A 12008-nucleotide genomic window follows, 5' to 3' on the forward strand; every position below is an offset into this window, starting at 1 on the left:
ATGACAGCTGATGCCTTCTGGAGAGGTGGAAGGGGAAGGAATCATACAAAAAAGGTCAGAAGGAACAAGAGCAGGCTTGGCCATGTGCTGAGGTGAACCAAAAACATATCCTTTTAAAGAGATGTGACCATGGATACATAGGAAGTTGCCTTAAACTGAGTCAGGCCATTGGCCCATCTAGCTCAATATTGTCTCTGCTGACTGGACGCAGCTCTCCGGGGTCTTAGGCGGGAGTGTCCAGGAATGAGAAGCCAAGGAAGAAGTCCAAGTCAGGGCCAAAAAAAGTCTGTAAGAACTAGAGGAGCAAACCAGAAATCAGAACCTAAAGGGTAGAGTACACACCAGAGTCCGGGAAGACTCTGGAACAGGAAGTCCGTTCTAGGGCTTCCTGCCCAGGGAGATCCAATTGGCCAGCTGATGGTGTGGTGCTTCACTGATAAAGAAGCCACTTGCCACTCAAAGGATCATCATATGGACCTAGAAGCTTCAGATAGCTTTTGGTTGCCTTCTTCTGTGTATGTATATACACACTGCCAATGCATACAGTCAAACCTCAGCTCCTGAACGCCTCCATTTTGGAACATTTCAGCTCCCAAACGCAGAAAACCCGGTAGTAAATGTTCTGTTCTTTAAACGTTTTTCAGAAAACCAAATGTCCGACACGGCTTCCATTTGAGTGCAGGAAGCTCCTGCAACCAATCGGAAGCTGTGCCTCAGTTGTCAAACATTTCAGAAGCCAAATGGGCTTCCGGAACGGATTACGTTTGACAACCGAGGTTTGACTGTATAAGATATCAAGGTGGTAAAATAATAGAAAATAATAGAAAAGAGCTGTTCAGGCCTGTTGGTGAAAGAAAGAAAGAAAGAAAGAAAGAAAGAAAGAAAGAAAGAAAGAAAGAAAGGTCTTCTAAAAGATGCTTGGAAGTGAACAGTCAGGGATGAGAATTTCTGCCAGAATAAGTTTCCACAATATGAAACGGGACACTAAAGGCACTGTTATGGAATCCTTTAAAATGCTTCATTGGAAGCATCTAATGAATGAATGAATGAATGAATGAATGACCACTACCACCATTTTAAATCTGGCAAAATCTTAAGAGCTTGTGTAGATGGTTCTTTCAAATGTTGAGTGTTAGCTGAAATTCAGCAGCAGAGTTTAGAAACTTCATTCTAAACTCGCTACTGATCTTTTGTTTTGTGGAAACAATGTTATGATCCAGCCATTTTTAACCTAGGTCCAAAGACTGACCTGCTGAACTGCTCCAGCTTTGGCTGAAGCACCAATTCTTTATTGGGCAAAGATCACTAGGGATGAGGGAAAAACCTAAGAAGGTTCACCTTTGAAGGTGAATGGAATCAATTCACACTTTCTAAAACAATCTGACATCCAAAACACAGTCGCTCTTCAAAATTTGCACTTCTCTAAATTTTGTAGGGCTATTTTCCAGGCAAGTTATGTGTACCAACATGCATATACCAGGTTGTGGGGTCTATAAAGACACATACAGTGGTACCTCAGGTTACAGACACTTCAGGTTACAGACTCCGCTAACCCAGAAATAGTACCTTGGGTTAAGAACTTTGCTTCAGGATGAGAACAGAAATCGTGCAGCAGCAGCGGGAGGCCCATTAGCTAAAGTGGTGCTTCAGGTTAAGAACAGTTTCAGGTTAAGAACGGACCTCCAGAACAAATTAAGTTCTTAACCCGAGGTACCACTGTATACTTGTGAAGTGTCCATAAAAATGCTTGCATCTGTATACTGCGCAACATACAAAAATGCAGCTTGTTAGGGAAAATTGCTTTGCGGAAATTGCTATATTAGGCAAAATTGCATACAGACATGTGTATTTCAGGCTAAAATGCAGGTGAATTTTCATGAGGGATTTTTTTAAAAAAAGAGTGCAAACTGATATGGAAATGTGGAGAACTTAAGGTAAGAGTGCAAAAATGGGAAACTAAGAGAAACAAAAAAAAGTGACAGATTCTCCCACCCATGGCAAATGGGAAGAGAGTATGATCACTGAAAGTGCATCCTACTCTTCAGTATCAAAATGAACTGCTTCCAGTAGGCAAAACTCAGAATATAGAAGGTCACTTGCTATTTACATTGTGCTAGAAGCAACACCATCAATCAGAGCTTGCACTGGTAGTTTCTGTATACAGACAGAGAAGAAAATAAAGGCTATAAATACTCCCAGAGTAGCATTTATCCTCCAGGACAGAGGAAGCAAGAGGGGGAGTAGAGAAAGTACAAAAACATGACAGTCCAGCTCCCCCCTCCCATGTCAACTGAATGGTAATGGCCCTCTGGGAAAAGAAGAGGCCTTTGGGTTTAGCGGAGTTGACATTCAGTTCTCAGGCGATTAGACAAGGCTCTATTTAATAACTTTTTGTCTAATACTGATCATCAGTGGCTTCGTAACAGGAGCATCTGTGTGACACTAATACCATTTGTGACTAGAGCTGAAACAGAATTTAACACAAATTGAGAATTTTGACAAAAATAAGAATGCAGATGTTGTTGTTTTCTGTGTTTCTCAAACTGGAGACCCAGCTGTTGTTAGATCGCAACTACCATCACCCTGACCACTGGACCTGCTAGCTAGGGATGATGGCCGTTGTAGTCCAACAACAGTTGGGGACCCAAGTTTGAGAAACACTGGGTCAGAGTGGGCCATCACAGTCTGGGAAGCCTTGTTCTATTATTTGAACATAGGGCTTTTAATCTATTGGGCCAAAGTCCTGAGAATGAAAAGGATATGAGCTGATTTATACTGAGCCATAAGTGAACAACAAGTGGTATAGAATAATCGCCGAGTGGTTGGTGTCCACCAGGAGGAGGAGAATATGGCTGGTGGCCTTGGAGACTATGGAAGCCCTATTCCCAGGAGAACCTAGTATCAGAAGGAGAATCCTCTTGGGTTCAAATGCATGTCTGTGAATTACACCTAGAGACTTGTGTTGAAAAGTCATAAATTAAAAAGCCAAGCTTGTCAAAGATGCCAGATGCCATAACCAAATCTCTATGCACTAATGTTTGGAAAGGCCAACAGCTCTAACAAAAGGAACACTGAACTGCTAATCATCCATGAATCTAGCAAAACACAATTTCAGGTAAGTCCAAAATGTATGGCTCTGTAAAAGCATATCTGAACTAAACAATTTGGGACTGGGTTATTAGGAGAATTGGTTGTGCCGGCATGGACCTCCCTCTCTCTTGAGAGAGGCATTCAAGGTTCTTTTCTCACATTCCTACTGGATGGACAACTTTGCCCATCTGAGTTGCTTTTCAGCTCACCTTACCAATGGTATATTCTGAATGCACAATAAGAGGGACAGGCAGGTTACCGGATCTGAGTTTTAGACAGAGCCAGAGAAATAATATCCCCAACCACTTAAACGGATTAACGGATAACATGCACACCTTTGAACCTGCTTTGCTACCAAGTGAGCTTTCACAGCTCTTGCTCAAGGACATAAAACATTTCAGCTTAATGAGTTAAGACTCGGCTCTCACCATCTCCTAAGCCAATCTGTTAGAAACCACCACTGGAGTTGCAAACACAAGCAAAGCTTGATCATCACTGTAACATATTCATCAGCATTTCACAAAAGAAAAATAGGGATGCACTCAAGATTCCTGCACAAGTCACCCACCACCCACTATTTCAAACTGGCTTCTATATGCTGCACTCACTGACACCGAAATGGCCTGTTTTCCATCAACCGAATAGCCAGAAGGATTCATGTTAGCTTCTGTTACAGGTACAGAAGGAAAAGAGAACTTCCAAAATAATTGACTAGCCATTGGAAGCTGCAACAAAATGTTGCAGCATGGAGAGCATCTGTTCAGGGTTGCAGCCAGCCATGCCCCCTTTCCAGGATATTCATTTTCCCTCCCTCCATCCCAACTAGTTCTCCTCCCCGCCCCCAGCAAAACATAAAACCCTGTCAGCCAGCATTGTGCATCCACTGAGCATGCTCAACCATCACTGGGTTAGTTCTGGGATCCCTTCCTTCAGATCTCCACACCCCCAGCAATATGTTTTGTGCATCTGCAAAGTGTGCCTGATTATTCCTCCCCTCTTCTGCTTGGGTGACACCATTTTGGATACATGAGCAATGACACTCACAGCCTAATCATTGGGAATAACCACTCCAAATTTATTCAAGTAGCTGCCATGGAGCTGTCAGGCCAGGAACATCCAGAGTAAGGAATTAACTCTTTGTTGTTAAAAGCACACTTAAAAATTAGGGAAAGGCATGTCCATCAGTCCTACGTCTCTCAGCTACTCCTAGGTGTGTGCCCAATGAGGCAGTTGCTGCAACAGAGAGACCCTGCGCCTGACCTCAGCTAATGTATCTCCTCCATCCAAGCTGTGTGCAAGCAGACAAAGAGACTCCACCTGCATGTCACCTTCTGCTCCTCCCTCTTCAATCCTCTCCTGGTCCTGGGGCAGCAGGAGGAGATATGGAACCCCTTGACTCTCCACCAGCCTGACCTCTCTCTCCTGCCTACTGCATTTGTTCTTCACTTTCCAATCCTGCAGCTTCTCCTGCCTCTGACTTTCATCTCCCGGCTGTTACAGGCTCCCCTAGATCCCTGAACCATTCTTCCAAGCCAAGTCTCCAACTCCATTTCTCCTGGTGCCCACTCCTCAGTGTCTAGCCAGTCCCTGGCAGTAGTTGAAGGTATATCACCATCCATGCACATCCATTTATGGTTAACAGTTTTGGTTCATCTCCATCTCTCTCTGTCTCTCTCTTTTCACTCTTACATTCAGTTCTCCACATCAACATGCATTAAAAACAACAACAACCCAATGGCAACAAGTCATTGTGAAAATTCATCCTGATCTATGTTTATACCAAATAAAGCCTCTGATAATTCTTAAGCCAAGAGTTGAAGCTGAGTGGAAGCCAAAACAATGAGCATTGGTCACACTGGCTGAGGCTAATGGGAGTTGGAGTCCAGGAACATATGAATGCAACCAGAATGGGAAATGCTGTTCTAATGTGTTTCCTGGGAACACCCTGTCCTAGGCAAAACACACAGTATCTGGATAACAGTGAGCTTAACAGCTGTTCTGTAAAACCATTCCCATTTTTGAAATCCCAACTCAAGTTCAGCATTAGTCTGAAAACAGCTTCATTTCAGAGTTAGGGTGAAAACAGTCAACTTTCTGGGCCCGATGGGTTCAGCTATACTGGGTCAAAATGGGCACATGTACCCAGAATATATCCCAAGTTGAACGATGAACCAAGTAAGGATTTCAGGAAACGAGATCTCAGCTTGTGGTACAATTGAATCTTGAAAGCGAGGGGGTGGGGGTGAGATTCATATACTTTTCCACTTATCTGTCAGCGTCACTGTTGTTAAACATGGTAGCGGTCTAGTATTCCTCTTCTCTTTTAAAGGAAAAGCATTACATAGGAATGACCTCGCGTGTGACACCCAATCTCCCCCGAGCCCACCTTTTGACATTGAATGCATCCTGAATATTCAACCACCTGGTTGTTACTCGTTGTACCTTCTAAAATGTACTTCGGGGTTACAAGTCAAAAGCTGCCATCCACAACATATTTGACAGAATCCCACTGAGCCTTTCTCTGTGTAGTCTTCTTGTTCCTTCTCTTCGTCACAAGCCTGTTCCCTTCCAGGCAGGCGCATGCGGGGGAGGGGGGACCACCCTCTCATCTTTGTTCAATGCCCCCAAGGATACAGACAGTGAACATCCCTTCTAACACTCTGCAGCATCCGTTCACATCCACATAGGCTTGCCCCCCCCCCCCCCCGACAGCAGAAAGGGAAGGCATGGAGATGGGGGAGAAATCAGGTCCACTTTGCATTTAAAGACAAACCAACCTAATTCACATTTTAGATACAGCAGGAGAACAGAAGACCCTGAATTTGTGTTTCCCTGATTTCTACAAGGTTGTTCTACAGCCAACTGCTTTGTATAAACATGCATATACTGGGGTAAAATGTGCATTAAAAAGTAGCACAGGGAGGGAAGGACTGGGATCTTTTCATAGTGCTGGGCATCCCCAATGAGCCACCAATGCAGAGGCAGAATAGAGTACAGAGTACACATCAGATACTGTTTTAATCTTGGTGATATGCCCTGACCTCATGACAACCATTCAATCCCTAAAATGCCCAGATTCCATATAATACTCCAGAATTTCCCAACTTTTGCTGGTCTCTTTATTCCAAGATGGAGAATCCATAGTCTCCAGACACTGTTTCATTGCAACTCCTGCAGTACCAGGCTACTGGTCAGCTGGGACTGGTGGGACTGGTGGGAGCCTGAAACCCAGCAACAACTGAGGATTCACAGATTTGGTTATTCTGAGGGATGGGTTGAATGAGTCTGTTTCCATTCCATATCACTTTTGAATGTGTTCACCCAGAAGCCCATTCCATCCCATTTCTGCATTAAGCTGCTATGATCCATGCATAGCTGAACTACACGCCCTGCCCTGCAGCTACTTAAAAGTCTCAAACTTCAAAAGGCAATTGTGTCCCCAAAATTACAGGCATGCAATTGCAAACATTCCTGGGCACTTCTTGCGTATTTGCAAAGAATACCAATCTCCCTATCTGTGGAGAGGTTTTCCCCCTCTGCTTTGATCTTCTTGCAGAGCGAAACACACTGGAGAACATCAGAGCCCTCCCCACTCCTCGCCGAACAGCTGACGGTCAGGAGAAGACTCTGAAAGCCACACGAGATCTCACCATGGAGCATATCTCAGCCTCTGCTTTAAATGGAGAGGGAGAATGAGCTAGGGACCATTTTCATGCAAGGCATGAGCTTGACCCCTGAGCTATGGGGGAGCTTTGGGTCCTGTCCTCTACCAATCTGCTTGCCCCATTTCAATGAGACCTTGGCAAACTGCATCCTGATAGGCATTCCCTTACATCATTGGGCTAGCCTGAGCAAGTAGGAGTAAGAGATAGTGGTAGTGGTAATAAGAGGCAACAAGTCCTTGGATCAGTGGTGACCCGGTGAGTTGGGGACTATCATTTATTTTTCGCAAATGCCCCACTATTACAGCAAATAAAATTTAAATGCTCTCAGACTTGCCCACCTGGTGCTGATTGACACGGTGGAGAGCAAATGCCTAGTGAGTCCCGCATCTGACTAAAAATGCTACACGGTGACACCAGGCTTGTTCCTAGCCCATTACACACACCCCACTGTGCAAAGTTTATCTGTTTCCATGCATCTTTGTTGTGCAGTGAGCTGTAAAAGTTGTCTGATAGTCAATAAAAAATTTACGCCTTGACAATGGAAATGTTTTTCTCCTCCCCATCCCCTGTCCTTTCTGGGTTGCTGTGAATCTGCTCGACGTGCATTTCTCCCCCAACATGAAGAACACAATGGAGCGAAGATGGTGGTGGCTCGTGCCCATTGGGCCTAGGAGGGCGAAAGGCAGAGGAGGCCAACAGTAGGTGACAACGAGAGGCAATGACAGGCAGAGACAACTCACTCCAGTTTGGTCTCCCTCCTTCTCCTCCCTGCTGAGTTCTATTAGGGCAACATTGAGACCAAGGAAGAAGGTGGTGACAGCCAAAGCCATTCAAGTAAGAAGGCAAGCAGACTGAAGTTGATGGGGCAGTGCCCAATCCTAATGGGCCAGCCTCCACTGGTGAACCAGCACTTGGGAATAATTAAGCCTGAAGTTAAGAACCTAGGAAGGAGCCTTATCCTGAGCCAGGTCCTTCATCTAGCTCAGTATTGCCTACAATGGTTGGTAGCAGCTCTCATGGATTTCAGGCAGAGATCTCCCCCAGTCCTGGAGAAGCCAAGGATTGAACTTGGAAACTTCTGTGTACAGAGCAATGTACTCCACCACTGAGTCACAGCCCTTCAGAGTTGGTGGGGCAGTGCCCCCATGTGCCGGAATGGACCAACCTCCACTGGAGAAAGACTTTCTTTTCCAATTCAAACTAGACTTTGAATGTCTTCCCTGGATGGAGGGTGACAGGCAGGCACCTTAGCAAACATTATTCCTGTACGATGCTTGAAGCCAAGGGATTACAGTGGTACCTCAGGTTACATACGCTTCAGGTTACAGACTCCACTAACCCAGAAATAGTACCTCGGGTTAAGAACTTTGTTTCAGGATGAGAACAGAAATCGTGCTCTGGTGGTGCGGTGGCAGGGGAGGCCCCATTAGCTAAAGTGGTGCTTCAGGTTAAAAACAGTTTCAGGTTAAGAATGGACCTCCGGAACGAATTAAGTATGTAACCAGAGGTACCACTGTATTCTCAAGACTACCCTCAGCTTCCAGATCCCAAAACTAATCCCGCAATTTGTCAATGGAGATGCCCCACAGAAGGTGACTGATGAACAAAATGACTCCAAACGATCCGTACCAGCCACCCAAGAAGTAAACATGGTACCAGGGGAGCAACCTCCCTCCCCCAACACTACCTTTTGCAAGAGTAAAATCTGTCCCAGCCCTCCAAAGATGACAAAACAGATGAGAGCAAGAACAAGTCCCCAGTCAACCGATTTGATTGGGCCACTACACAATCAAAGGCTCTAGCTTGAATTGTTCCGGTCTCTGATGTTCCTAATAATAGGATATCCCCAATTTGGAAGGGAAGCAGCCCCAAGCCATATGGAGGAGGGCATCCAATGGGTCACAGGACCACAGTTCAGTGGTTAGATTATCTGCTTTGCAAGCAGGGGGCCCCAGGTTCAAACCTTGGCATCTCCAGGTAAGACTGGAAAGATCCCCTGTCTGAAACTTGGACAGCGGCTGCCAGTCAGTGTAGACAATACTGAGCTATTTGGACCAACGATCTGACTTGCTATAAGCTGGCTACCAGTGTTCACAGTCATGCAGAGCCATGGAGTGCAGCAAGAGAACAAAACAAGACAACAACAACAACCTTGGCATGTAACATTTCTAGATAAGTTGTCCAGCTGGAAAGAATCAAAATGATGGCCATGGCAAGGGAGCGGGTGCAATTTTGGTCTCTGCATTTGACCCATAGAATATGGTTCTTCCCCCAAAGGAACTCCAGATAAATAGATAGGTGGAGATCCCCCGCTCAGCTATTCGACAAAATAAAATGAAAACCAGCATTTTTGTTTCACCCCTGCCACCTCACTGCCCTGCTACAGAACTTTTACTTCTCCAACAACTGCACAGAATAAAATATTCCTTTCTCCTCTTGCAGGAAATATACACACACTTCTTTCCTGTGGCTATTTCAAAGAAACCGGGTCACAAACTAGACCTAACGTTTTCCCGTGTTACTCGCAGGCAAGTCAGATTGCCAGACTTCGAAGCCTTTGTACATATTTCAGCCCAAGAATGACCATAGCCAAGGAAAACACATGCGGCTTTGAAACTTCATGGCAGCAGTGAGGACCACGAGTGACCAGGAATACCTGTCTAAAAGTGGGATCTGTGCAGGAAAGATGCTCACATGCACCTCTCCTCCCAGGAAGGAAATATATCAGCTTCACATACCTTTTCTGCATACTTGAATTTTACGTAGAACCAGCTCGACTTGATCATCGTCTCTGACTCTCAGGTAAGCTTTTTTTCCCCTCCAAAAAAAAAAGATGCCAGCAATGTTTTTTCCTCCTTTAAAAAAAGGATCCCAAGGGCTCTCTCAAACAGCAGAATGTTTTTTTTAAAAAAAAAAAAAAGAAGAGGAGGAAGGGAGAAAAGGAAAGGAAGAAAAGGGAATGGGAAATAAATTCTCGCTTTCAGCTTGATAGCTCTGCACCCTCGCTGAAGGAATGCTGGATTTTGCCTCCCCGTAGCTGCTGTCCAAAATGCCTCCGTCTGTGCTCCTCTGTCGACTTGGCTGCCTGACAAGACACTTCCACAAACGGACCGCAAGCTGCATTCATCACAAGTGGCACATGTCAGTAAATCCAAGAGGCTGGCTTCAGAGCTGGCAGCCACCCAGGACCGTGACCTCCCCTGGCGGAATGAATAATGAATTCCATCGCTTCCCCCTCCAGACACAGATTAACACCTGGCTAAACATTATTCTGACAACCAAAGGCTGAGCGGCTTTTGGCTGGCCTGCTTGGAGAGCCCACGGTGGCGGGTTTAACCCTTTGCACTCGCCGCGTCCGGATCCCTACCACCTTTCCTATAAACAACAACAAAGCGTGGGGAGCAGGGGAGGAGGTTCCTGCCCAGCAAAAAACCTCTTCCTCCACTTCAAAAGGAGAGGAGAGGAGGGGGAAAAAAAAAGATTACAGGCCTAAATATAGCAGAGAAACTATAAAGCCTCTTAAGCAGAAAGCCACGGTCTCTTTCCCAATTCTGCAGTCAAATCTTTTGTATTCCAAATGCCATCACAGGAATGGTGTGAGGTCCATTTCCTGCCCTCCCTGCCGTGCTTCTGGCATCCTTCAATATGCCTCCCGTTTTGAGAAAACTTCTTTTATATCCCAGTACATTGCAGCCCAAGAGTAAATAATGAACATCACCCAAGCCTGGGTTTAATGGCAATAGAAGAGGTGGAGAGGCTACCTCTCTCTGCCTTTCTCTAAGCCACTCCCTCTAAGCCTGGAGCTCCTCCCTCTAAAGTCCAGATGAGTCACGATTGGCTGGGGATCTTCTGGGCAGGATCATTAAGTCAGGGGCTCATAGCAGCATGCCTTGGGGAGTCAGATCTGTTCGAGACGTGGGCATGGGATTAACCCCTGGTTGTCAGTGGAAGAAATCCCCTTAGACCAAACATAATTGCAACCCTTGAAGTCCTCTCCTCTATGGAACCAGATGGAATTAAAATGCTTGCAGAACAGGGAAATATGAGTCAACATGCCTGTAGAGTGGCTCCAGAAATTCTCATTGTTTTTATTATTATTTATTTAGCAAGATTTTTATACCGCTTAACCATCAAAAGCTCTAAGCGGCTCACATGAAATCTATACAGTATTAAAATTACTGATAAAAGCCAAACCACACCCCCGGCCTTCCACATTACAGCGGACTGGTAAACAATAGCACACTGCCAACAGAGTGGAAGGCAATATATATTTATAGTATTTTATAGTATAGTAATTTAACTTGAAGCTTTAACCCAAAGTTAGCAACCACATGTTATCTGGCTTCCCCACCCCAACTTTCATTTTTCTGAATCGTGCTGACAGTCAACCAAAAGAGGCTCATTTCATGCCTTTTCAATAGACAGGACTGCAACTAGGAAGCTAGCAGGACCAAATACAGTCCTGTGGAATTTAATTTCATTTAAAACATTTGCGGGGAGGGAGCACTTTTTTCTGAGCAGTTTAAAGCAACTAAATGCATTTAACAAACTACCGGGGGTTGTATTCACCATAGTGTAAAGGAGATTGTTCTCTCAGGCAAGCAAAAAAAAATAAAAATATGTTTTTGTTGATGGAGGAATCTCCCCTTTCCATGTGCTGTTCTGGGGGTCCTCCCAACCCTTGAGAGCTGATATTTGGAGGCCACAGAGGGAGGAGAGGGAGGGAGATAGAGTTGCACTCAGGGCTGGATTTAGGTTTGATGAGGCCCTAAGCTACTGAAGGTAATGGGGCCCTTTATATGTCCAGCTGTCCTTTGTCAACAACAAATTGTCACTGTTTTTTTGTGTTGAATATATGCTATATGGTAATTTATGGACCTAATAGGTATCTAAAGCCATTTGCACATAATATGTATTTTATCAAAATAATTGTTGAACTGAAATACAATTAAGAAGAAGTATATTAATAGTGAAATTTGGGTGGGGGGCAAGAAAGCAGGGCCCTAAGCTATAGCTTGTTTAGCTTATACTTAAATCTGGCACTGGTTGCACTAGCAGAAAACATTGCACTGGCTTCTGCTAGCACAACAGTTTCATTGAATATGGCCCACAGTGTCAAAAAGAAAACACAGAAAAGCAAAACCATAAAAAGGTAAGAGGTCATCCTTGATACCTGTGGGTCTGAGGACTCTAAAGATCACAGCAAGCATCCTGCATTGGCCAAGAAGCAAAATACATATCTTATGTAAACAA

The 12008-nt window shown here is 44.8% G+C and overlaps 1 protein-coding gene across 5 annotated transcripts in view; it reads right to left on the reverse strand.

Moving 5' to 3' along the window:
* Window positions 1–12008, reverse strand: part of AUTS2 (activator of transcription and developmental regulator AUTS2) — a 669531-nt gene that overhangs the window by 489401 nt on the left and 168122 nt on the right. The window contains exon 1 of one of the 5 annotated variants that reach the window (XM_083587456.1): window positions 9494–9945. The exons of the other annotated variants lie outside the window; for them this stretch is intronic. Coding sequence (XP_083443582.1) covers window positions 9494–9541 — 48 coding nt within the window. The 5' untranslated portion in view covers window positions 9542–9945. Of the gene's footprint in view, window positions 1–9493; window positions 9946–12008 lie in introns of those variants that run through there. 5 annotated transcript variants of the gene reach the window in all.

This window comes from Podarcis filfolensis, assembly GCF_964270895.1.
Source record: "Podarcis filfolensis genome assembly, chromosome: 15".
Taxonomy (NCBI): domain Eukaryota; kingdom Metazoa; phylum Chordata; class Lepidosauria; order Squamata; family Lacertidae; genus Podarcis; species Podarcis filfolensis.